We start from the raw sequence: 26045 nt of genomic DNA, 5'->3' as shown, positions 1-26045 counted from the left end.
CTGTATATATACTATAGTTCCATCCATCTCTGCCTTCTTAAGCCTGAGAAAAAAAATCACATATACCGGTACTTTTTGCCTCAATGGAATTTTTATTATAAGCAAAAAACATTTTAGGCACATTTAGAAACAAGTAAACAAAAAAGCTTTCTCTGCTTAATACAGGTTAATCTTACAAAATCATCCCTGATCACTCCATTGGATCTTTTGATTGTAATCAGAAAACAGAAATGCTTCATTATATTTTAGATAAGATGTATGGCATTTGAGATATGTGTGCCTATGTTGGTTTTCTATGAGGAATTAAAAACAATAACAAAACCTGAATGGAAAAAATACAGTAGAAGGAAGTGATTTTGTGACTCATTCTAGAAAAAAAAAATCTCCATTAAATTGAAATTTTATTTAGGTTTTAGTGAAACTTTATTTCATATTTGCTGAAGAAATCCAGATGTTCTGAGAAACAATGTATTTTCAATAGACATTATGTAGAAGTCTACATAATGTCTATTGAATCTACATAATCTACTTTAAACTCTGAGAGCTTCAGACTTACTTTTCTATTTCTATAAAGAATTTAGAGCTGAAAAACAATTTCTGGAATATTGGTAAAAATGCATGCTATACTTCACTGACATGCTCTGGAACTTGTCACATTTTCTACAAGCTAATAATGAGCTGAAGGGTTCTGAAATTATTTTATTTTATTTTTAAAAATTTTTATATGCCGCCCTTCTCCGGAGACTCAGGGCGGCTTACAAAGCGTTAAGCAATAGCCTTCATACTTTTGTATATTTTTATACAAAGTCAGCTTATTGCCCCCACAAACCGGGTCCTCATTTTACCCACCTTAGAAAGGATGGAAGGCTGAGTCGACCTTGAGCCTGGTGAGAATTGAACTCGCAGTAATTGCAGGCAGCTGGATGTTAAATGCTGCCTTAGTAGGAGGCATTAGCCTCCTACGCCACTCAGGCTCCTTATGAATAAATGAATAAACTGTGCCACCTAGAAAGATATTGATTCTGTTTTCTTCACAGCTAGCTCATTCAGGGATGATCACGCTATGTTTCCTCAAGTTGTTACCTCACCATAGCCAATCTGTTCCTCCCTAAAGCTTTAGAAGCCAATGAAGATAGCTTATCTTTACTTATCTTTGACAGATAGCTCAAAACCAGTTTTTAAAAATAGTTCCCAACCCTCATGAGTCTAAAAAACCCCGCAAAAGACAAACAAATTATCAAGTTCACAAATGCCAATTTAAAACTGGGTGTGGGCCCTGAAACACACCAGCTCTACAGAATCATCTGTACATCCTTTCTAAGGTAGGTAAATTGAGGACCCAGTTTGTGGGGGCAATAAGCTGACTTTGTATAAATATACAAAAGTATGAAGGCTATTGCTTAACACATTGTAAGCTGCCCTGAGTCTCCGGAGAAGGGCGGCATATAAATCAAATAAAAAAAAAAAATAGCTCCAACTTCCTTATGCTTGCCTTTTACCAAGATTGCCTCCTAGTTGACTTTTTTTTTTTTAATTTTGGAAAATAAAAAGGGCCATAAAGTTGGAGACGTTTGAGAAAATACAAAAATTAAAACATATATTTTAAAAAATTCAAAACTTTAGATGTGGTACAAACTTGTTTATAAAATGATAATCCAAATACAGTAAGGTTTTTCACCTTGGGAAAAAATCTGTATCAAATCATGGACATTTAAAAACAAGGCCAGAGGCTATAGATCTGAACTGTTTCCTCTTCTATATTTGTCTCATACTATTCTATTCTATTCTATTCTATTCTATTCTATTCTATTCTATTCTATTCTATTCTATTCTATTCTATTCTATTCTTCTATTCTATTCTAATTCTATTCTACTCTACTCTACTCTACTCTAAAGACAGTACTTATTATTGAACAATAATAATACAATCCATTACTGTAAACTGCCCAGAGTTGTTCAAAACATTTATGTTTATGGTCTGCAGATCAGAAATGTGTGACTGGTTCACTTTTCCTCCCACTTTTCTATACCACTTCCTTTCTCCTTCTTCTGATTGAAATAATGATACATGCTATGCCAGTTGAATCAGACAAACTATTACTGACACACATCAAGAATTATTCAAAACCATGATTTAAATGACAATGGGTTGATCCTTCCTGGTTTGTACTAATCATGATGTCCCTACCCCAGGTACCTGAAATGGCTGTGAGCATAGATTAAAACAGGATCACAAAGAATGATATTGAGCTAATAGGTAACTTTATTCTGGTCGCACCCTAATTGCTACAGCATAAAATGGAATTAATAAGGGAAATTGTCCATTGGTTATAATTAAAAAGTGTAAAATCTATTCTGCATCCAAACAGGGGTGAATAGTTATTAATCTGTAGTATAAAAACTGTTCATCCCTGCCATCCTGGAGGATGAGGCAAGCATGTCAACCCACAATCAATTAACTAATCTCCCAGGACAGCAACTATCTTGTTGGCTAAACTATAGCAAAGCTCATGTCAAGGAGACAGCTGATGGACCCAACTGCTTAAGGGTTGGGTGCATCAGCTGGGAAGAGAGAGAATCATGTCTCAGTAAATAGGCATCAGAATGCCATAAACTTTTTATCTGTTCCCTCTTTCCCTCATTAAAGGACCATCACTTACTTCAAGTTAGAAAATGGAGATGCGGAATTTACCTGAACTAGGTCAAACATTGCTAGACTTGGAAATGTTAGTTATTAACTTTAAAAAATCCTTTGTGAGATTCTAATAAAAAATAACTTTATAACTAACTCCAGTGTTCTTGTACCATAGAAATAATAACAATCTTGATTTTAGAAAATGGGCAGCATTTTCTGGACATTATTCCTTAAATCTCCTTCAAATTTCTGAAAGCCCTGTCCTTATTATTGCCTTTAAGTAAATAATTACTAGTTCTAGATTTAATATTTTTCCTGTATGTAATTATGAGATACAATTTCCCTTAAATGGAAAACTTAACAACTCAAAAATTTTACTGTATAAATGATGTGGCTATTTAAAAGGGAAAAAGATGCTTATCTCTAATCCATTGAGAGCCTAAAACAAAGGTGTTGCTTTCATAAAACAATCAGCGATTTTATCTTTGATTCTCATTTTCCAGAAAGAACAACAAATCTAACCACGTATACATGCATATTGATTTAATATAGTATTTTTCAGTTCTAATGAGGCCTCCCTCCAAACTAACCACAAACACATATACAAAGAAAAAAATAACACATGACTAGCACAGTACTAAAAGGGACACAGTGGCTCAGTGGCTAAGACGCTGAGCTTGTCAATCGAAAGGTCGACAGTTCAGCGGTTTGAATCCCTAGTGCCGTGTAAGGGGGTGAACTCCCGTTACCTGTCCCAGCTTCTGCCAACCCAGCAGTTCAAAAGCATGGAAAAAATGCAAGTAGAAAAATAGGGACCAGCGTTCCATGCGCCTTTGGCGTTTAGTCATGCCGACCACATGACCACGGAGACGTCTTCGGACAGCACTAGCTCTTCGGCTTTGAAACAGAGATGAGCACTGCCCCTAGAGTTGAGAACGACTAGCACTATGTGCGAGGGGAACCTTTACCTTTACTTTTTTAGCACAGTACTAGAAGACTGTTTTTATTGTTTTTACAGAAACATATATGTTTTATAGAAACATAAATAAAGTATCAGTTTTTGTGGTAATTTAAGAATTGCTTATAAATTCTATCAATTTCTTTTTATATTCCTCATTATAAACAAAAGTATATACAAATCTGTGTTAGTGAACACAACAAGCATCTTAAAATGTTTTTAAGTTTCAATTCTGTGTTAAGTAGTTTACCATGGGCAGATATTTGATTAAAAGCAGTGAACACAAACAGAATATCAGAATATCAGTAAATGTTCAGTAATTTGTATGTAATTTTATAATCAACAAAACCACAATATTGATATGATAAAAAATATTCATTGAATCTCTAAATATAATGCAATTTCTACAAACTTCAAATTTTATTAAAGCCACTTTTATATTACTGCAAATTATTTCTGCTTCTCAAATAAGCAACATTTATTTGAGAAGCAGATAATTTTATAACATTTCTATATTTTAAAAAAAATAGATCCAGGCACTCTGGAAGATAAACACGTCACTCAATTCACATAGATTTGTCAAGGGAAAAAAAGCATTAGCTGCAGAGCAACTCACTGCAATTCGCATTATAGAGGTGCGCACTGTTGTCCATTTATCTTGCCTGCGGTCTATGACAAGTATAAATCCAATTCCAGCATCTTGTGAACTGAGTTGGAAAGGGAGGAGGAAGAGGAGGAGGAGGAAAGAAAAAAGAACTGATTCACCAGATCTTACAGCAAGAATGCCCTATAATACCAGCCCATTCAACTATGTTGATTAATAGATAGAAGATATAATAATAATTCTCATTAAAACAGAGTCAACAAACATTACATGCAAGTTCAGCTGCTCAAAACATTCATTACCCTTCTTCCTGAAGACCAGGGGTTTTATTAATCTGATATGCTTCTTTATACACATATATCTCTTTTTAACTCAGTGGCTGTGTTTCCTTGTACAGTGACAATCCATCCTTTAAAGAACTATCAATAATGTCCACTCCAGAATAAAAACTATTTTTCCTTAAGTGTTTTTTGTCGCTAATACATAATTTTATATGTAGAATAAGGTAACTTTCATCTTATGAAATATAAGTTTCTAGGTTCTATATTCCTGGTTCTAAGAAATTTAACACTGCTAGCCTCAATCTTTAAAGGATCATGTGAACAAAAACAGAAATTTCTAAACAAGAAACAGAGCTAAGAAGGAAGCTCCACAACAGTCTATAGCTGAAAGACACCGAGATAGAAAGAGGCAGCAAGATATTTCCTTCTTTTGCTCTGCTCAGCTGCATGTGCTGCAGTTGGAGAGTGCAAAGAAAGAGACACATTCTTGTTTTCTACTTGAAGATACAAACCCATCATGTAATGTGAAAAGTTGATTGCCAGCCATTTGCAATAGAAATGACAGGCAAGCATAAACCAAAATGACTTGAATGTCTAATTATTGTGTATGCTGAGCAGATTGTGTATAAAAAAAGTTGCAATGTCTTTTCTTTATTGGAAGAAGGAACTATGCTACTGAAAAGGAATCTCAGTGATAAGGAAGAGAAATACCACCACTTATTGAGGGATAGGGAATTTTTGCTCTTACCAAATCCTTACCAAGTACAAAATAATGTAGGAAAATGAAAAATATATTTAATTTTTTTAAAAAAAAAGTTTCCATCCATATCAAGACCGTGACTCTCATGCCCAATCTGAACTGACTAAAATTGGCATCATGGGTAAAAAGTAGTTCAATGGGACACTTTAAAAGAAACATTACTAGCTACAGGAATTGTGTCATTTAAAGATTGATATGGCTCTGCATGCAACTTTCTGAAAAACTAGATAGTTTAGCCTTCAGATAAAACGAAGAGTATTGCTAAGAATATTACCTAAGTACTTCAGTACCAATCATGGCAATACAATGGCACTTTCACCAATTGCATGTCATTTATTGAACACTTTTTCCAGGCATTTGTTCTGAGAAAACCAGATCCCATCTCCTGAGCTCTCTACATTATTTATCCAAATCTTTAGAAACTGCTTAAACTTGCTTTTTTCTTATTACTTTTTCTTATTTATTTAATTTAAAGGTCCAATGAATAAAAAGTACTTCTTGTGAGCAAATATAGAAGCATTAAAACACGCTACATCTTTGCTCTACCTTGGTAGTACAATCTCCTAACTTGTTTCTCTTTGAAATTTATTGAGCTTATTCCCAGATAAATGGTATCTAATGGCAGATTGAAAGTCATTTGGAGAAGGAGAAAGAAATAAGGAATCACTCGTGCACTACATTAGTTTGAGAAAAAAAAAACAAGTTGCAATGTTTCTAGTATGAAGGATTGGATTCAAGTAATGTTGAAATTATCTGTTTTTGAAAAGGAAATTTTATTTACTAATAAAAAATGACACAATATATTTTCTTCAGGAGTAGATTTCATGACATTTTATAATGATACCTTAATTTAGATTTAGAGGTGTTTTAAGTATTGTTTAATATTTGAAAGTGCAATATGTGTAGAAAGTTTGTAATCCCTTTTGGTGAGGTTTTTTTATTTGAGTTTAGCTAGTTTCTGTTGCCTTTTGTTGGTTTTGAAAATTTTCTTTGTTCTCTTTTATTGTTCTGGTTAAAAATATTAAAACAAACAAACAAATCAAACTCCTACTTTCAGCTTCTTTCGAATAATAATATGTCCGGTTTTATATTGAAAAATGTTCTATAATTGTTTACCCTCCATTAAAAATTCCCTCTGCCCTATATTTCTTAGCCAAAAATGTTACAAGACTCTGCATTCTACTATGAATAAAAAATTTGGCGGGACTTTTCAGTAGGTTGTATAGATTGCTCAATTATAGCTGGGAACCTTACCTGGGGATATTTGTGAGGTATGTCAAAACACTTTGAAACTCCTTTTCTGGAATTTCACTAAATGTAGAGAATTCAGGAAAAGTGATGACAGGACAGCCATCTCTTCCTCGTCCACCTAGAAAGAAAAGAATTTCATTCCCAAAATAACTCTTATCATGTTATTTAAAAGGACTAATATGAAACCAGATGAATTGACTGTTACTGATTGTTTGTAGTGACAATGGGATCAAATCAAAACCAGTGTTGTAGATACAAAATGAAGACCAAGACACAAGTTATATAATTGTTTTTTTTGCAAAATTAGAGTAGTTTTGCTTCACTGCCCAAAAAGTTCATTTCAAAAGAGAAATGCTTATGGATTTGATTTGTGCAAGATACTTGACAAAATATAGTCTCAAAGCACTGTATTCCAATTCAGATCAGGCTGTATATCTATATTGAAAGAGTGCAATATTATATTATAAAGTAGGAGGACATGTGTCTCTCCAATATCAGTGTTTGTATATCTCTGGCTTGCTACATGTTTTACTTCTGTTTGGGATAGTAGAGAAATAGAAGATATAAGAAGTCCTTTATCAATAAAGGACAATGTTTGTAGTTCAGGGGTCCTTGTTGCTCACTAAACTTGCTTGTTTTCTTGCAGATGTTTCATTACCCTAGCATTTTATCTTTAAAATGCACGTCTTTGAGCTTTGTAAGGTAAAGACTTTTTTAATTGTTCAAACTTTACAAATCTTAGATTTTAATTGGTTTTAGTTTGCAGCATTTCATTTCAATATAGGTTTCTTTTTAAAAAAAATATCATTTTTTAATTCTTTTTATTATTGAAATCATGTTTAACTTATTTTAGCAATGCAAAAAGCTTTAGTTAGCAGGGGCCAAAAACAGAAGCGCAGTTGATATATATATTCCATTAAAACGGCCACCATAACAAGTTGTACTTTAACACCTCCCCTAGCTTTTCTGGATGCTTTTATCCTACTTCTGTACTTCTGATTTTTCCTGAAGGGGATCACACAAAAAGAAGATTAAAAGCAAAGGATGTCTTGTGAAAGGGCTCTGAAGGACTGCTTAAGAAAGACTTGGAGCTCAAAGTTTAATCTGATGGCAAAATACTCAGCTGTTAAACACTGTTGAATTCAAAAAGAGAGAAATCAATAGGAAGGAAAGAACCACCAAGTGCACTAGAGAAGAACATAACAGAAGAAGTACCGACTGAAAACTAAAAAAGAACTTTAAAAGAAAAGGGAAAAAAGAAAAAAATATTCTGAAGGTAAGACCAAATTTTAAATAGAATCCAAAGTGAGCATAGTTGGGCCTAAGAAAAGGCAAGTGGAGTTTCTTTTAACATTAAACTTCATAGGGACAAAGGAAGAGCATTATCATCAAATTTGATAGTACCCTACATAGATAGATAGATAGATAGATAGATAGATAGATAGATAGAGAATATCCCATTTATAAACGGGATAAATATATCCATAATTAAAGGCGTGTAGAGTAAACAAACGGAATGGAAAAAAGACAGAGAAGGATATTATGGCCTGATGAGCAGTGAAGGTGGATTATAACCCAGGAATCCAGCAAAACCAGGATGGGACGATGCAAGCGTCCAGTTCTTCTTGATCTCTCAGCAGCTTTCATGGTATCCTTCTGGACTGATTACAAGGTTTGAAAATGGGAAGCACAGTGTTGTTCCCACTAGTGCACAGTGTTGCACTAGTTCTGCTTTTTTCTTGGCCAATGCCACTCAGTATTGACAAGAAGGAAGAGGTCCAGCCGAAAACTCTGGTTTGTGAGGTGCCTCAGATTTCAATGCTCTTCCCTTTCCTATTCAACAGGATGTCTCTGGATAAGACTATCCATCAGCATGGGTCAGGCATCATCAGTATGTTGATATTGTGTGTGTCCACCTTCAAATCACTTTTTGACTTCTGGTGATTGCCTGGAATAGTTGCTGCATTTTTCTTGGCAAGATTTTTCAAAAATAGTTTGTCATTGCCCAATTCCTAGGGCTGAGAGAGACTGACTGGTCCAAGGCCATCAGCTTGGCCCCATGCCTAAGGTAGGACTGGAATTTATGATCTAGCCTGATGACTTAATCATTAGGCAAAACTGGCACTCCATGCTGACATTAACAGTGGTATATTTTGATTCCTGGTTGATAAAGTGATGCTGTTGAGATCTTGGATCCATAAGGAAAAGAACTTTAACTCTCATAAGACAAAGTGGCTATATATGCATCTTACTTCTGCCCCCCAAAGATTCTCCATCTAAATGAGGTGGAAATTTGGGGCTCCTTCTGGACTCAAAGCACTTTCCTGTTCTCTAGCCAGGATGGTTGAGAGTTAAATTTAACTCCTGTTAAATCCCTCTTATATAGGATGCTCAGGTTGGAAAGGATGACATATAATAAAAGGATTTCAGAATGTCACTTTGTGAGGATATAATCTTTAATTTCCACACCCAAGCTAGCATCTAAAAAGATCATTTTAGAAATTTCATTGATCGGATTTCAAGCCACTATTTTGGTCTTGATATTTTAATACAATTTATCAAAGGATTTAAGCAAAAGGATGATTACTAGGAAAAGAGATGACCTTTTATTAGGAGTAAGTCCAGTAGAATTTTTCTAATTCTTACCTGAAAGATATGCAAACTTTTTTCTTAACTCATCTTCAATATCTTCAGCACAGAGGGGAACAATATCCTGATGCATGATGTCATCTAAAACCAAACATACCCCCAAAATCAATTTCATTGAAATTGGATTTGAGTAATTTTACAACTTTTGAATAAAAGTTCATATTTACATCTTTCTTTACTAAAGTGCTTTATGATTTCACAACAGTGCTCAATATTAGGTTAAATCCTTTTATATAGTCAAAGGTATATATAGTACTAAAGTGGGCAATGTTAAAATATAACTATCAACAACATACAGTAATGCCACAGTATTGTAAGGAATCTAACTCAGAATCAGAAGTTGGCAATAGTGTTCTAAAATGAGATGTCATAAAGTCAAGGAACACATGTTGAAAGATGAATTCCATGAGCAAAATGATTATTCTTACACAAAACAGTCTCTCACTCCTCATCCGAACTTACAAAGCAAAACATTCACTCATCAAATGTGTTTTAATTAGCAAAAAGACTCCTGCAATAAGGAAAAGATAGTTTATATACACTAGTGCTATTCAAGCACATTTATATGTACATGAAACTATCATGTTCTATCAAGGCATTAGCTCAGAAAATCCACATAGGTTAAGACATATTGTTTCAGTTTACTACTACTTCTAAATGCACATTTTGTTCATGTGTGAAAAAGATGTGGTCCAAAGAGTTCTATATGTACAAAGTCCCAAATTTTTAGTGGTATAGCTTTTCACCTTAAATTTGCAACCATCAGGGTTGAAAATTTCCTTCAACAACCAAGAAAAGAGGGGGTGTGTGAAGCTGAAATGTAGTTATGCACACACAAAAAATACCGTATGTGCCATTTAGGGCACGCTCATTAGGGACCTTTTATATTTATTATAAGTGTATGGCTCTTATGGATGAACTCCTGATGCCAGAAAGTCCCTTAACTATTAATAATACAACCAAGGTACCAGAAAAGGAAAAGGAAGAAAGAAATTCCACAAGTTAGAATATGCCAAATATCATATGAAATATGCATAGAAATAATTCAGATATAAAACTAGCTGACACAGATGAATATACAAATATAAATATAGTTTACTTTAACATCAGAGTGAAATCCACTCCAAGGAATTTGTCCTATTAATTTCAGCTGTCCCCTTTAAAACTATCTAGAAGAGATACCTGGAAAAGTTGCTCCAACTATTGCTTCTATTAATGGAAAAAAATAAAATAGCAAATAAACAAACAAACAAATAAACATCAGAGTGAAAGTTCACTCCAAGGAATTTGCCCTATTAATTTCAGCTGTTCCCTTTAAAACTATCTAGAAGAGATACCTGGAAAAGTTGCTCCAACTATTGCTTCTATTAATGGAAAAAAATAAAATAGCAAATAAACAAACAAACAAATAAATAAAAGTCTGGAACACAGACCTAGAAAGGAAAAAAAATCTTAACTGCATTTAAGATGCAGTTTTATGTAGGTGTTTCTAAAAAAATGTTTTCCCCATCATCCCTAGCCACTTTTAAAGTGATTAAATAACTCAGGAGTTATTTATGGTGGATATTTACAGATGGTTATCATAATAACAATTTGATTCTATTTATCTGTTCCTATGAATTTAGGACACATAATCAGTGGTATATGATGCTTTGCATTATCCTCTACTATGTTATGATTTTCATGCAGCATTTGTTCATCCATCCATCCATCCATCCATCCATCCATTCACTCACTCACTCATTCATTCATTCCATTCCTTCAATTTTTTAAAGCCACCAAACTCAACCAAGTGACCTGAGGTGGCTTACAATTCTAAAGTTATAAAACAATTACAACAATGTAAAAACATTAAAGTAATAAAAATATACACAAAATAATATTTATTATCAAATTATGGTCCAAGCATTTTAGCAACATAGCTAAATCTGGTACAATTATTATCTGTGTACATTGGTTTCTGGTAAGGGCAAGTTCTGGCTTGATAGAGAATAGATTTTTAAAGTATTTTAAACATAGAAGGTATTTTAAAAATGAAGATATTGTAGATGGCATTTATGATAAATCATTGTGTATTCAGTTAGCAATAGTAAGCTGTGTTGCTAAATATATATATCTATAGAGCTTACTCTATTTCTCTTACTGACCACCTATTATGATGGTAAATTTACATGAAATTCTAAGTTAATAGAAAAATAAAAAAAAATATTTTTCAAAAACTGAACATGCATTGTAATTATTTTCATCATATTAAAGTTTCATTCTTAGCTCTGACTAAGAATGTTGGAATACACAGCTCAGCAAATCTGACAATCTCACATTGTACTCCCCTCATGAGCTATAGATGCTTATTAAAACAGAAAAACTACATTAAAACATTAAAAAGCAGAAGTACTGTGTCATGAGTTTGTGGCATGACAAATCTATGAATTTAAGGAGGAGAATAAACGTGATAGGGAAATCCAGTATTGCAGTACATTTTTCTGATGTAAGCAATATGTAAAACACAGCAGTGTTGAAACCAGATTTTCTGGTTTCAGTTTCTTTCACTGGGTGTGGTATTTTACACTTACTCTGGACATATTGCATGGGGAATGAAAATCATATTAAAGAGACAATAAGACAAGTACAGTATAGTAATACAAATGTTACATTTTTGAACATTGGTGCTAATAAATTTAACGTCAATTAACCAGTTTTATTACCTCACATAAATTCATCAGTTAAGTACTACTGGACCTATAAATAAAAAATATTAATAATAGGGCTATTTCTCTACAATTATAAGGAGTAGTTTGATAATGTAAACATGAACTATAACTATCTTCTTTTACAACTTCATTAAACTACCTACAGTAGATATGTACCATGGACAGCACCGCTGCCATAATACTTATAAGGATAATATTTTCATACAGGAAACTGAATGCTCAAGTTTTTAAAGGTATATACCTATACCTATAATGAAAAAATCAGCACTACTATTGCATATATCCATGATCATCAAGATTGCCTATGCAGAAAAAGAGAAATTTTGCTTAACACATATAAAAGCGCAGACACATAGAAACAGAGAAGTATTGGAGAGAATTCCAATTGTTAATTTTGGGGGAATTATCAAAAGCCCTGGGTTGATAAAATTTAAAATGGTGATCAGGGAGAATGGTGAGATAATACAGAGAGCAGCCACAGAGAAGGATTTAATTACAGTGATCTTATTATTTGCACAAGGGACTCAGCTATAAAAACTGTAGCTCAATCCTATATAAGGAATACAGGTAGTCATTGATTTATAACATTTCATTTAGTGACTGTTTGAAGTTACAACAGCACTGAAAAAAAGGACTTATGACAGTTTTTCACACTTACGACCATTGCAACAGTCCCATGGTCATGTGATCAAAATTTGCCCACTTGGAAACTGGTTCATATTTATGACGGTTGCAGAGTCCTATGGTCATACGATCACCTTTTGTGACCTTCTGACAAGCAAAGTCAATGGTGAAGCCTGTTTCACTTAACAACCATGTTGCCAAATTCACAACTGCAGTGATTCATTTAACAACTGTGGCAAGAAAGGTCATAAAATGGGGCAAAACTCACATAACAAATGTCTCACTTAGCAACAGAAATGTTGAGCTCAATTGTGGTCATTGGTCAGGGGCTACCTGAAATTGGAGGGAAGAACATATGAGAAGGAATTTTAAAAGGACATATTCACCTATTGTTACAAGGCAGTATTAATTAGTTTAATATCTCTCAATTAACTTAGTTTCAGAGAAAAAGGGAAGGGAAAGAAATGGGTTTTCCCCCCGTATTACCAAATGAAGCGTTAATTTATCCTTCTCTGTGTGTGTGTTGGCTGTGACTTAACCCCATTTAAACAAATTGCCTGTGGGATGTTCTTTTGAGGGAAGGATGTTACATAAAAGATCTGTCTCTTTTCTGTAGCTCAGAGGTAAAGAATATTCTCTATATACATAAGATTCAATTACCATATTTTTCGGACTATAAGATGCACCAGTGTATAAGACGTACCAAGAATTCAAAGAGGTAAGTAAGAAAAAAAAAGTTTTTGCCCTCCCTGGCCCTCAGGAGCACTGCCCAAACCCTCTGTGCGCTGTTTTTTGCAAAAATGGGGGCATTTTTGCCCTCCCCCAGCCCCCAGGAGCACTCTGCAGGCCTCCCAAAGCCTATGTGCACCCCGTTTTTGAGAAAAAGTGCTCCTAAGGGCTCAGGGAGGACAAAAATGCTCCTGTTTTTGTGAAAATTGGGCAAAAAACAGGCCTGTTTTTCACCAAAATGGAATGAGTGGGGCAGGGCTTCGAGAGGCCAAAAATGGCTGTATTCGGTGTATAAGATGCACTAACATTTCCACCCTCTTTTGGGGGGGAGGAAAGGTGCATCTTATACTCCGAAAAATACGGTACTCTTATCTCATATATTATCTATTTCAGCTAACATCATCAACAAATCATTTTAGAATATTGCCAGGAAAATTAAAGTAATAGTGATATCAGTGACTGAAATAAATCTAATGAGAGAAATATAAAAGCATATAAACCCTGCATGGCCAAGATGAATTGCTAGTGCTGTTAAAATTCTTTAGCACTACTACCAATCAATAGTTATTCTTTGTCCATAGTAAAGCACTAAGCAGGGGGCATCAGGAACAGAAAACACAACAGAAATGCTGAAAGTAAGGTCCTATGGTATGTAAAACGTAACAGCAGTACTAGAAGGGATAACACTTTTTCCCATTTATCCTTCTCAACTCTAGTTTGAGAAGCTATCTGGCTACCGCTCATTGCTGCTGTCTAGATCTTGGTCTTGGAACAAAGCTAGACAAGTTTCAAGCAAGTTATTTGAACGTGAAAAGATTAGAGCTTTCTCACTGGCACATTGTCCCCCACACATATAGATCTGGTACTGTTACTTATTAAGCAGGGACACAAAGTTTTTCCTAACATGTTAATAAATGTTTCTCTCCTTCTTCTCTTCTTTTGGATAACTGAAAGTAGAATTCCCAGAATATTCAGCTATGTAGGAAGTGACCAGTTAGGAAATGAATTCTAATAACTCATGAACATATCGGAAAGACATTTTCTTGGGAAAGACAGCAGTTAACTCCCCATTAGTAATAATATGGATGCTCTTAAAAGTATTTTTTATGATTTTTTAAAAAGCTGTCAGGAATCTTTGAATTCTGTTACTAAATAAATGAAAGAAATGCAAAAAATAAATAAATAAGAAAACATTTTTTGCATTCTTAACAACAGAGATATTGGACAGCCAAAGAAAAACCTAATGATAAAATGTTCTATTTTAAGTGCATAAAACACATATTTGACAATCATGTCTTGGAAGTGAAATACTATTTATAAAATACAAGGGAATCTTTTGTAATAAGTCTACAGCATGAATCTTTCATTTTATTTAAGAATGTTCACTATATTATGACTTAAATACATAGCATTCATTATCTACAAATGGGAGCTGATGCCCTGAGGCCCATCTTTAATTTTGTATTCCTTTGGGCTCCATCTCATCTCCACCAGCAGCTGGTCTAACTCTCAACTAAGGGGGCTGTAATTAGAAAAAGATTAGATTGTAGCGATCTTTATGTGGAAAATGACTACAAAGCACTGAATGAACTAAAGGAGCAGATGTCATTTTGAGTCTTTTTCACTTAACATTCCCTTACAAAGCTCTTTTTAACAAACTCAAACAAAAATGGTCAGAAACAGAGATGGAGAAAAAAAAAACTGAAAATATTTATTAGTTTCAAAAAGAAATTGAATGAATAGCAAAACCATAGAAATGGTTTTCACTTTCCTTTTTTTTTAATCTTAGTTTTTCTTTCTCTCTCTCTCTCTCTCTCTCTCTCTCTCTCTCTTTTTTTTTTTTGCTTTAATTTATATGCCGCCCTTCTCCGGAGACTCAGGGCGGCTTACAATGAGGTAAGCAATAGCCTTGCTATTTTAACCTTGCTGGACTGTTTCAAATGCATTGTCATTTCAAAATATTCTATCTGAAAATTATATAAGCACCATTTCTGTTGCACACTTAAAATTAATAGGTTTAATAAATGTGGTTATGATGAAAAAGATGGTTTTATTAAAATATTGATAATATTATCAATAATCAATTGTTTATGACTTCAATAATAGAAATAACAGGAAAATGGGAAGATCCAGGGAACTACAAAACAATTAGGCAACTTATTTATTTATATTTCAATTTCTTAACCACCTATCTCCCTCAGAGAGAGGCTGTAGGTGGCATACAATTTAATCAATAAAATTAAGCATTAAAATTTCAATATTTGAGAAGATTTTAGGACTGATTATATTAGAAAATGAGTCATCTATACTTTGCTTTATTATTACCTAATGAAGGAATGAGGTTTTGTAAAGTTAAACAATTGAGAACTCACATTGATCCTGTAAACTAAACCCAACTGAGAATTAAATCAATCAATCAATCAATCAATCAATCAATCAAAAGCTAACAAGGTCATGTTCCTATTGTAAGTCAAATTCAAACTCATGGGTATGTCTATTATTGTCCCACAGACCATGAAAGATGTTGGGAGTCTCTCATATCCTTTTGCATACAATCTGAACTATCAATAACATTTTAGAAAGGGCTAAGAGTAGTCTTTCAGTTTATAGTATTTTTTTTACAATGAATGAACTTCAAGATAGTCAAGGCTAATACAATTATTTTCCTCATAGATTATTACAGTGGCTGTGAAAAGGCTTCATTTTATATATTATTTTAGCATAATGCCATAATGCAAGTTTCATGAAATTTCATCTGTGTTTAACAGTAGCTCAATTTGTAGAAAAAGCATGTGAAAAGATCTTTTCCTCTCCAATGGCAAACTGGGTTGAACAATAATTCTAGCCGAAAGATGATACATGATTTTTTTGATATTATTTATACCAAAGCAGCTGGAGTAATAGTTGAATAGATATTTATTAGAATTCACCTAAAATAGTTTGTTCCCTTAAAATATTGCAAACTTGTAGTTGGCAAATGGTTAAAATTTAATTTTTTATAAGCTATGTTTCAGCTTATTTAATGTTTACTTAACCACAATTTTTATTATGTTCAGCAGAAACTATGCCATAAAAAGGATCACATTGGCTTGAATGCAAAATACCCTGGGAAGACTGAAGTTACTCTAAAAAGAAAACTGTTCATTCATACCATACAATGAGGTTTCGACTGTCATTTAATGTAAATCTTACTCTAAACAGAATTATTTAGAAAAAAGAAATGTTAAAATGCAAATCACCAACCTGACATGACACAGTTCTCTATCCTGTGCTGTATTCCTTTGCAACAGTTAGGCACACCAAAGAGAATACAAGGCAAACGACGTGAACAGAATCTTCAGCAGTATTTGGTTTCTCTCTCCCCTCCTCCCAAATTTCCTCAAAAACAAGCTTTCAGTTTCATAGTGGACTGTAGCTTCACTATTTACTGAAAAGAGGGTCTCCAATGTTTCATTTATACCCTTTTAAAAGGCAAGATTACAACAGAAAGTTTAATTAAGTTCAATTAAATACACACTTCTGTGTGCATGAGTGAACTTTCTGTGCTAAAAAGATTGAGAAACAGTGGAATAAAAACATTTAAAAGCACTATATCCTCATGCCTGCACTAGTCTCACACAGCCTGTTTCAAGTCAGAGAAGGGTTTATAAAAGAAGAACTAACTGTATGCAATCATTCTGTTTACATCATCCTGTAGCAAGTAACTTAAACAGCATTCAAAGTAATAAATGCAAATGAATTTTTAAATAATTTTGTAATACACAAACACTTTAGTTTTATAAAAAGAATATAAGATATGTTATAAAACAAGCACAATAATCTAACAATGTACAAAAATCACTAAAGTTACATTAGTACAATAACGTCAAAAGGAGGAAAAGAAAGGAAGAGGGGAAAAAACCCATGAAAGTCATACAAACCTTTGTTTTTCTTTAAAAGATCTCATAATTGTGCAATAATCTTGTAAAACAAAAACATTGAATTCAAAGTCTTGCAATAAATTAATGTACTGAAAATTCAGTATATCTGTGAGCCTTGCTTTAAAACACAAGAAAATCTCATTGCCTTTCACTTTAAACTTCCAGTGGAAGTTTAAACTTTTAGTGGAACAAACTGCCTTTTCTTCTAATTACATTTAAAGTCAATGATCCAGCAAGGGTTAGCTTTTACTGGCTTACTCCTGCTTTTCTATTCTATGGTCATAAACAAACATGCACTGAATTTACCTTCTTGAGTTGTCGGTTGTTCAGAATATGAGGGCAGTCCCTCAGCAAATTTAACACCCAATTTTCCAAGCAAATTAATTCCTCTCTTGGAGTGGCATGTCAAAAGCCTCCCTCAAGGAACCCTTCTTTAACAAATGGTAACCTATCAAGTAGAGCCATCTCTTTTCAGCTTCAGAGAACATCAGAGGTCACCTGATAGTTGCCTCTCTTAAGGAGCTTTGTAATGGAACATTTCTTTGAAATGGAAAGGGAAGTTCACATTTGAAATAAAACCCCCAGATCTCATACATTTAAAGCAAAGGCAGACAAGAAATACAGCTCTCAAATATCCATGTAGTGTTTGAGCTACACAAAAACGTGTACAATAACAATTGTACATTCTCTAATAAATATCCATAAATTATGATTTTTTATTTTTCAATAAAGGCAAAGTTTCCCTTTACGCTACTTACAAATCCTTCTTTAAAGTAGCATAAATGCAATCATTCTCATAGTTCTTGATACGCTGGCATAAAATGTGATAGTTGAAATTTTACAGAAATGTAGAGACCTATAAATATTTCTTATCCATGCAGATGAATTAGATTACAAAGCATAATATGATCTAATTCTGTTTATTTATATGTTAGCGGCATTTATAAAATGATTTTTTTAAAAAAGAGATGGTCCTCCTTAAATATAATTCAAGCAGGCCAGTGAACTTCCAGCTACTATTGTTAAGAAAGTTCTTACTTCATTGGATCCTTTTAAGTAACTGTTGAACAGATTATCTGTTAATTAGTGACTTCAAGATTACTAGCAAACTTGGACTCAGTAAAACAAATAAGCACAAAAATAAATGAAACTGAGAGAAACAACTGTTAAGAATTTCAGTTTTGCTTTGTCTTGTACATTTACATGCTAAACATACTCAATATGCAGTTTTTATATCAATAGATTTGATCTGATCAGTAGCAATAAAGTTAAAACAATATTCTTTGTAAAATAAAATTTACTTTTAATGCAGTATTTTCTTTTATTTATAAAAGATGGGTCAAAACTGTGAGTAATAAGGAATCTTGAACATTTAGGATTTCAGATCAAGTTTAATAGTTGAACAAAATTCTTATCTCCTAGGGCTGTCCTGGATAGGAAGTGACCAGCCTGGGGCAGAAACCAAGGAACAGCTTTGCAGTGGACAAAGGTGGGAATATGGTGGGAAAGGCCCCTGTGGGAAATCTCCTGGTTAAAGGGTGAAGAGAGGATGACGTAGCTCTTCTGCTTCAGCCCCGAACAGCAAAGTCCAGCTGTAAGAGGCTACACCAAGAGTCAATATTTGCCTTCCTTCATATCAAGAAATGTACTTTCCTTCCAGCCATGTTCCCAGAGACGATCTGCAAGGGTTTACTATTCTAGTGAATAGCCACAGAACATAAGGAAGTAGGAAATAGGAGCAATAGCAGGAACTCTCAGCCTTTCCTGGAAAACATGGCGAGGAGGGGAGTGAACCTCCGGCTATGAAGGAGAGCAGACTATCACCCCTATTCATGCAGAAGAAACCAGATCCCTATAGATTTGCCATTACCTATCACATTGGCGGAGAACTAATAGACCATGGCCAGAGCTAGGGTAGGGCTACAGTGCACAATTGTAAGTATGCCAACTTGTCTGCCATTCTACCACAATTTCCTCATGGCCAGAGGATCAACACCACCAGCTGTTTTTTAAAATATATAAATATAAAGATTTTACAGACCCCTCACATCCTGGACATAAACTGTTTCAACTCCTACCCTCAAAACGACGCTATAGAGCATGCACACCAGAACAACTAGACACAAGAACAGTTTTTCCCCGAAAGCCATCACTCTGCTAAACAAATAATTCCCTCAACACTGTCAAACTATTTACTAAGACTGCACTACTATTAATCTTCTCATCGTTCCCATCACCCATCTCCTTCTACTTATGACTGTATGACTAACTTTGTTGCTTGTATCCTTATGATTTAAATAGATAGTTTCCTGATTGTTTATTTGTACCCTACGACTATCATTAAGTGTTGTACCTTATGATTCTTGGTGAATGTATCTTTTATGTACACTGAGAGCATATGCACCAAGACAAATTCCTTGTGTGTCCAATCACACTTGACCAATTAAAAAAAATCTATTCTATTCTAAGATTGGCATGCTGCTGTTATACTTCCTGCTATTCCTGTCTTGCTTTGTCTTCATGCACTGACTACACACAATTAATTTGATGGTTCTATGCACTCATGGCTGTGAGTCTGAAACTCTTGCTATTTCTCAGGTTTCAAGGGAAATTTTTAAAAAGATAAAATAAACATATAAATGGTGGCTACTTATTTCTCTTTACAAGCAACCACATTCTGATTTTGTTTCTTCAAATAATGGAACAAAGACAAGCAGTTCTTTGACTGCATCCCCTTGGGACCAAATCTGGATGCCAGTATTACAAGTGGTAAAAGGTTGGGGTTGGGTGGAAATCAAATGTTTGTGGGCATTTTGCAATTTTGTGGTTTGAAGATGTTTAAAAGACAAAATAGATACTTTTTGCAGATGTTTAATGTGTCAATTTCTCCCTTTAAGCACCTGAAATCCCTTCCATAGGTGAGCACTGTCCTCAACTTGATAAGCAATGTTGCCTATCAGCCAATGGAAATTCTGCACTTGGATGCATGGCATAATTTTGAAAGTCTACTATATAAAACAAACAGAGCTTTTTGAAGAGGAAGAGAAAGAAGGAACTTGTGAACAAACTTGTTCATCTAGTCAGCTAGAATGTTAGAGTGCAATCTTTTTCTAGCTAAAGTTTGTACCTGACATTTGAGAACTATGCCAGATTATTATAGTCCAAAAGCCTGAATGGAGCATGACAAAAATTCAATTAACTACAAATAAAATTCAGCAAGTCAATAATCAGAAATTATACATGGGTTGAAAAACCAAAAGATGGCAGGACAGATATGTAAAATATTCTGACTGCTATTATCTAGTTTTTGCGGTTCAGCTAGAGTAACCCTATTCATACAGAAAACAGCCTCCATAAAATGTCTGTTTTTTCATAACACAGAGACACAGTGAACTGAACTGTGTCCTAAGTTCCTTTGTAGATCCAAAGGGAAATATGTCCTTACCTCAAAGAAGAGTTTTAATCTTGCAAACGATCTTCTGTTTAGAACAATGACTTCTCTCTCTTTTTTTTAATTTCCTACGACCCTTCCTGTTTAATCCCAGATGCAAAGAATAGGACTGAGTAACAAGGGACGTCACCTTTTACAGTGCTGTTTATATTATTTCTCTATGTACTTTTCTGCTATGTACACAAGGGATAACTTCCATATTAAAGAGCCTCTGCCCTACAAAAGAGCTACAGGAAGTTATTTTATTTTACATTACTCTGTATATTACCATTCAGATGTCCAAAACAGCAGAAATGCCTTAAAGGCAGTGTACTTGAAAACCATCAAAAATTACATAATGTGCATGTCTGCAAAGTGATTCCCATTCTTTAGTCACCAAAGAGAATTTTTAAAATATCACTTTGAACTGTTCATCCTGTCAAGGTTGCAGTCATCACAGAGACTACTTGCTGGATTGTATTTTTTAAAATTCTTCTTGGTGACACTGCACTGCCACAGGTTTTAAGTGTTTTTTTTAAAAATCCTAATATACCTATCCATTCTTCAAGTACAGATATGCATATAACTGTAATATTTTGGGGTTCTTTTTAACATTTACCTTTTGGGTATAAATATGGCACACAGCCGGTATGAAATTCTACCTCACTTCCATTTCTTTACTATTATATTTCTATGTTTTGTTGGTTCTCATCCTACTTGCCATCAGTTTCATCTTAGAGAGGAACCCTAATGAATGGCAAAATCACTGGTTAACATTGGTTTTTTTAAAAGTGGATATTATAGTTGATTATTATGCATTTATTGAAATGATTTAGAGCTGCCCAATTCACAGCAGCAACTCTTATGTTTCCAGTTAAAAGCAGCTAGTACTGTGTTACCAGAAGGCATTACTACTTATCTACATATTGAATTTATAATCTAACTTTTGAGAACTGAAGTCTGCTGACAAGGCAGTCTCCTACAATGTGATGCTGTCCCCTAATTTTAAAGAATGAGTAACTTCCAATTTAATCAATGGACTTTATGTCTTGGTGGGGCGTTAAACATGGCAATCCCAGCCATGTTCAGGCTGGTACAATGGCCGTAAGTGTGAAGAAAGGTTGTAACCACTTTTTATGAGGCTGTCATAAAAATGTAGTTTAATGAATGAATGAATGTAGTTTAAAATGTAGTTAAATGAATGGTTGTAAATTGAGGACTACCTGTACAAATGTACATTTTTTTCACCCCTCCCCAAATCTTAGTTCATTTTCAGTAGCTATTTTTGTCACTGTTCCACTTTGTATTTAGTTTCTCTCACATCAATGTATGCGATAAAGAACAATTCTCTCCCCTTCAAATTCTGAAAATGGTGCTTGAAGAAGGAACCCAGCCACAGCTAGAGAAGGTGATGTGGAGGAGTGTAGATGACTGGCCACATGTCTTCTCCCTTAAAATCTTTTGGATTAATCTGTGTCTACAAGAAATAGTTATGTCAGTATACAACATTAGAGAGAATTCTTCCTTCAGTCTCTCACTCTACACATTTGCACTGAATGTCTAAATTGTTCCAAAATAGCCTATTAAGCCAAACTGGTGCTTAAACTGACCTTACCTCTTATGTGTTTCCCACATATTTCAGTACTTTCAGATGTATAGATTTGAACTCCCACAGTCAAGTTGCAGAAGGCTAACCTAAGTCACATAACATAAACTATAACTTGAATTCTCTAACCTGGATATAAAAAAAAAAAAATTATGTACTTACCAAGAACCATAGAAACTAGGCGAGAGCAATGACAGGAAAAGAAATAGTAACTTTCCATTTCTTCTACTGAAATAGCTGCATAACTCATCGTCACACAAGTAGGATTTATTTTATTCCTGAATGAATTGTGTTCCTTTAAAATCATAACCTATGTAGAGCAATTTATAATTGCCAGTCATCCTTAAATTACTCTTAGCAATAAAAGCTATTTACAGTAACTTTAAGCAGGATGTTTACTTAAACCAGGTAGGCCTACTTTACTAACCACACCTTGAGAGTATTCGTCTGATCTAAAATTAACTACAAGGATAGGCATATATGTTTTCTTTATTTCTTTTTTAGTTTTGAGAGAGCACAATCTTTATAAACTAAAATATTTTTATTGAAATAAGGAACGTCTCAATAAAGATCAGACAGATAAACAAATAGGTGGTAAGTTAATATGAATCTTTTGATATCAACTCAAATTTCTTTTGAACAATAGCAATATTAGAGCTTTAGCAATATGGTGTTATATAATTTTTCAGAATGTAATACTTAACTTAGAACAACCAAAAGCAATAACCTCAAAAATGTATAGGATAATACTGCAAATAACATAGGAGATCCACCCCATGGTTTAAAGGAAGCTTGGATATTGATCTTGGTAAATCTATGCTGGAAAAAAATTGGCAGAAATTATGGAAACTGGATGGATTCTGCTTCAATGCAAGAACTGCAATGAAAGATTATACATGGCTGCACTTCAGTCTAATTAGATTGGCATATAGATACATCAAAATTATTATTCCAAATGTTGGAAATGTAAAAAAAATAGGGAAGGGGTTCAATTGTGGTGGTCATCCAATAAAGCTATTCCATTTTGGGATAAATTGGGCAGAGAAAAGTTCCATGACTAAACAAATAACTGAATTCTCGTCAGAGTTAGGCTTATTGCATTTAATTACATGACCAAATCTCAAACTTAAAAATAAGGAACTCATCTAATTTTAGCAGCTAAAATAATAATTGTCCAATATTGAAAAACTCTAGATAACAACTGAAATGTGCATTAATAAAACTACTTCAATTGCTATATTAGACAAAACTTACAAAATTAAAATAATAAGGCATCAGAAGCAGGAATCACAATTTTATAAAATTTAAGTGTATTTTATGGATCATCTCAATAGCAATAGAATATAATATGGTAACATTTACATATATGGTAAATCTGTACACGTATATTTTAATAGATTAATATTGGAAGTACAAAGCAGCCATTTCTGATGTACACCATGAACTTCTAACATCTTTCCCCAGCCACATGCACACATCATGATAAAAACATAAAAGTGCATGTGACACTATAAATGTGCATTTATAGTGACACTATATAAACAAATAACCTGAACTTTTATAGTTTACTTTGAAACTATATTTTCCCTTCACCAGAACTTCCTTGTGTAGTTGGCTGACCACTGGGTGAACTGGTGGACTAGATAGGCCAGGTGTCTGTCCCAGGAGGCACTACTTGCTATGTTCTAAAAGCACCTGATTTCACATTCCAGAATATTTATTTATTTATTTATTTTATTATTATTTTATTTTATTTTATTTTATTTTATTTTATTTTATTTTATTTTATTTTATTTTATTTTATTTTATTTTATTTTATTTTATTTTATTTTATTATTTTATTTTATTTTATTTTATTTTATTTTATTTTATTTTATTTTATTTATTTTATTTTATTATTATTATTATTATTTTATTTTATTTTATTTTATTTTATTTTATTTTATTTTATTATTTTATTTTATTTTATTTTATTTTATTTTATTTTATTTTATTTTATTTTATTTTATTATTTTATTATATTTGTATACCACCCTTCTCCAACAGGACTCAGGGCGGTGAACAGCCACGGTAAAACACAACATATAAAATTTAAAAGCAGTTTAAAAGACATTAAATAATTTTGGCCATCAATTTAAAACAACCCAGTTAAAACCAATTACAAATTAAAACCGCAAGGATGGGATCAAGCCAGCCCAGCTAGATGAAATAGATGTGTTTTCAGGGCCCGATGAAAAGTCCGGAGGTCTGGTATCGTGTGTATCTCTGGGGGTAGGTCGTTCCAGAGGGCAGGTGTCGCCACAGAGAAGGCTTTGCCCCTGGGGGTCGCCAGCCGACATTGTCTGGCCGACGGCACCCTGAGGAGGCCCTCTCTGTGCGAGCGAAATGGCCGGTGGGAGGCTATTGGTGGCAGAAGGCGGTCTCGTAGATACCCCGGCCCTAAGCCATGGAGCGCTTTAAAGGTGGTCACCAACACCTTGAAGAATATAATTTGTACATATGAATAAAGGTGTTGGGGAAGGTGAGAAACAATTTCTGTTGAAGTATAAATACTTCGGAGAGGATATATTAGTCCTGGTACCTAATAAATTTTGCAAATCCAATGCTTGGGGGCATACCTTGGAGTATTGTTCATGCTTTACTATCTATTGTTCTTTTGTTATTTACTTGTTACATTTATATCCTATCTTTCTTTCAGTCCCAAATGGCATATGGAGTACTTCCATTTTTTTCTCCAGAACTGCAAACCTTTGAGGAAGTTTGAGCGTGTGTGTGTGTGTGTGTGTGTGTGTGTGTCTGTCTGTCTGTCTGTCTGTCTGACTGACTGACTAACTGAGTGAGTGAGAAAGCCTAGCTTAAGTTGTTCAGTGAGATTTCACTGTTTTTGCAGTAGCTGATCATGGTTTTCTGTCAGTTTTATTTTGTATTTTCTTTAAAAAGAAAAAGAATTTCTTTTCAATTCTTTTAATTTCTTGCACTTCATTTTTACTATACTATGTACTTGTGCTGTAGTAATCACAGCAGTAGCAGCAGAACCAGCCTTTTCTTATGCCTTTTTGTGTCTTATTTAGCTGATATGAATACTTTCGTCTTGGCTTTTAAGAAAGGATTCTTATATTATTTTTAATCCAGATGATGACAATGCAGTAAAGGAGGATTTTGACTCTGCTAAGTTTAGGCCAGACATTTTAGCCTAAGGGAAGCATGGCAGTGAACAGTTAGGCATGCTCTAGTCTTGTAGAATCTATTTTGCTTTCATTAGAATCCTGAGATCCATCAACAAGCAAGAAGGAAGAATCCAGAGACTTTTTCCACTGAGGAAACCAGTGCAATCAGTAGAAAGAGGAAGGAAGGGTATTTTTTCTTGGTTCTTGATTCCTCAAATTCTATACCAGAGTTTTCTGGGAATTGTCTGAAAAAGGCTTGAGGCAAGCAGGCAGTGGTGGATTGCTCCCAGTTCTATCTGGTTCTTTAGAACCAGTAGTAAAGGCAGCGGGAGGCTCTGCCCACCGGTAGTAAAGGTAAGTAGAACCCACCCCTGCTAGCAGGGATGACTTCTGTGCAACAATAGTGCCTATAAATGCAACAATTGATTCTTGCACCCTTTAAAAACCACCGAGCTAAAAATTCTGGGAAAACTGAATGTAAAGCACAGTTCTTTCAAATAAAAATTTACAAGGATGTTAGAAAAAGGCACAGCAGTTGAGATCCATATATTTGTCCATAATTTCAACCATAGCCGTGGAACCCATGTTCTGAACGATTATCATATACTGATATTACAGTATTAAGAGAATTAATCAGTTTTATCTCCAAATTTAATATCAACAGAAAACCTCTTTTAAAAAAACATTTTTGACATATTGTTATTTCAAGGATGAAGGGCA

At 33.9% G+C, this 26045-nt stretch overlaps 1 protein-coding gene across 2 annotated transcripts in view; it reads right to left on the bottom strand.

The window, feature by feature from the left end:
- The window catches only part of MCF2L (MCF.2 cell line derived transforming sequence like), an 81504-nt gene that overhangs the window by 32162 nt on the left and 23297 nt on the right, over positions 1-26045 (bottom strand). For both annotated transcript variants that reach the window (XM_070944194.1, XM_070944195.1), the window contains exons 2-4: positions 9136-9219; positions 6493-6607; positions 4210-4300 (exon numbers count right to left, since the gene is read on the bottom strand). In XM_070944194.1, the coding sequence (XP_070800295.1) occupies positions 4210-4300; positions 6493-6607; positions 9136-9211 (282 nt within the window). In that variant the 5' untranslated portion in view covers positions 9212-9219. The remainder of the gene's footprint in view (positions 1-4209; positions 4301-6492; positions 6608-9135; positions 9220-26045) is intronic.

The sequence above is a fragment of the Pituophis catenifer genome, unplaced genomic scaffold (genome assembly GCF_029215685.1).
Source record: "Pituophis catenifer annectens isolate HBS135680 unplaced genomic scaffold, rPitCat1.0.hap2 SCAF_4, whole genome shotgun sequence".
Lineage (NCBI taxonomy): Eukaryota > Metazoa > Chordata > Lepidosauria > Squamata > Colubridae > Pituophis > Pituophis catenifer.
The sequence above is the reverse complement of the archived record's forward strand: the minus strand, read 5'-3'. Positions and strand labels throughout refer to the sequence as shown.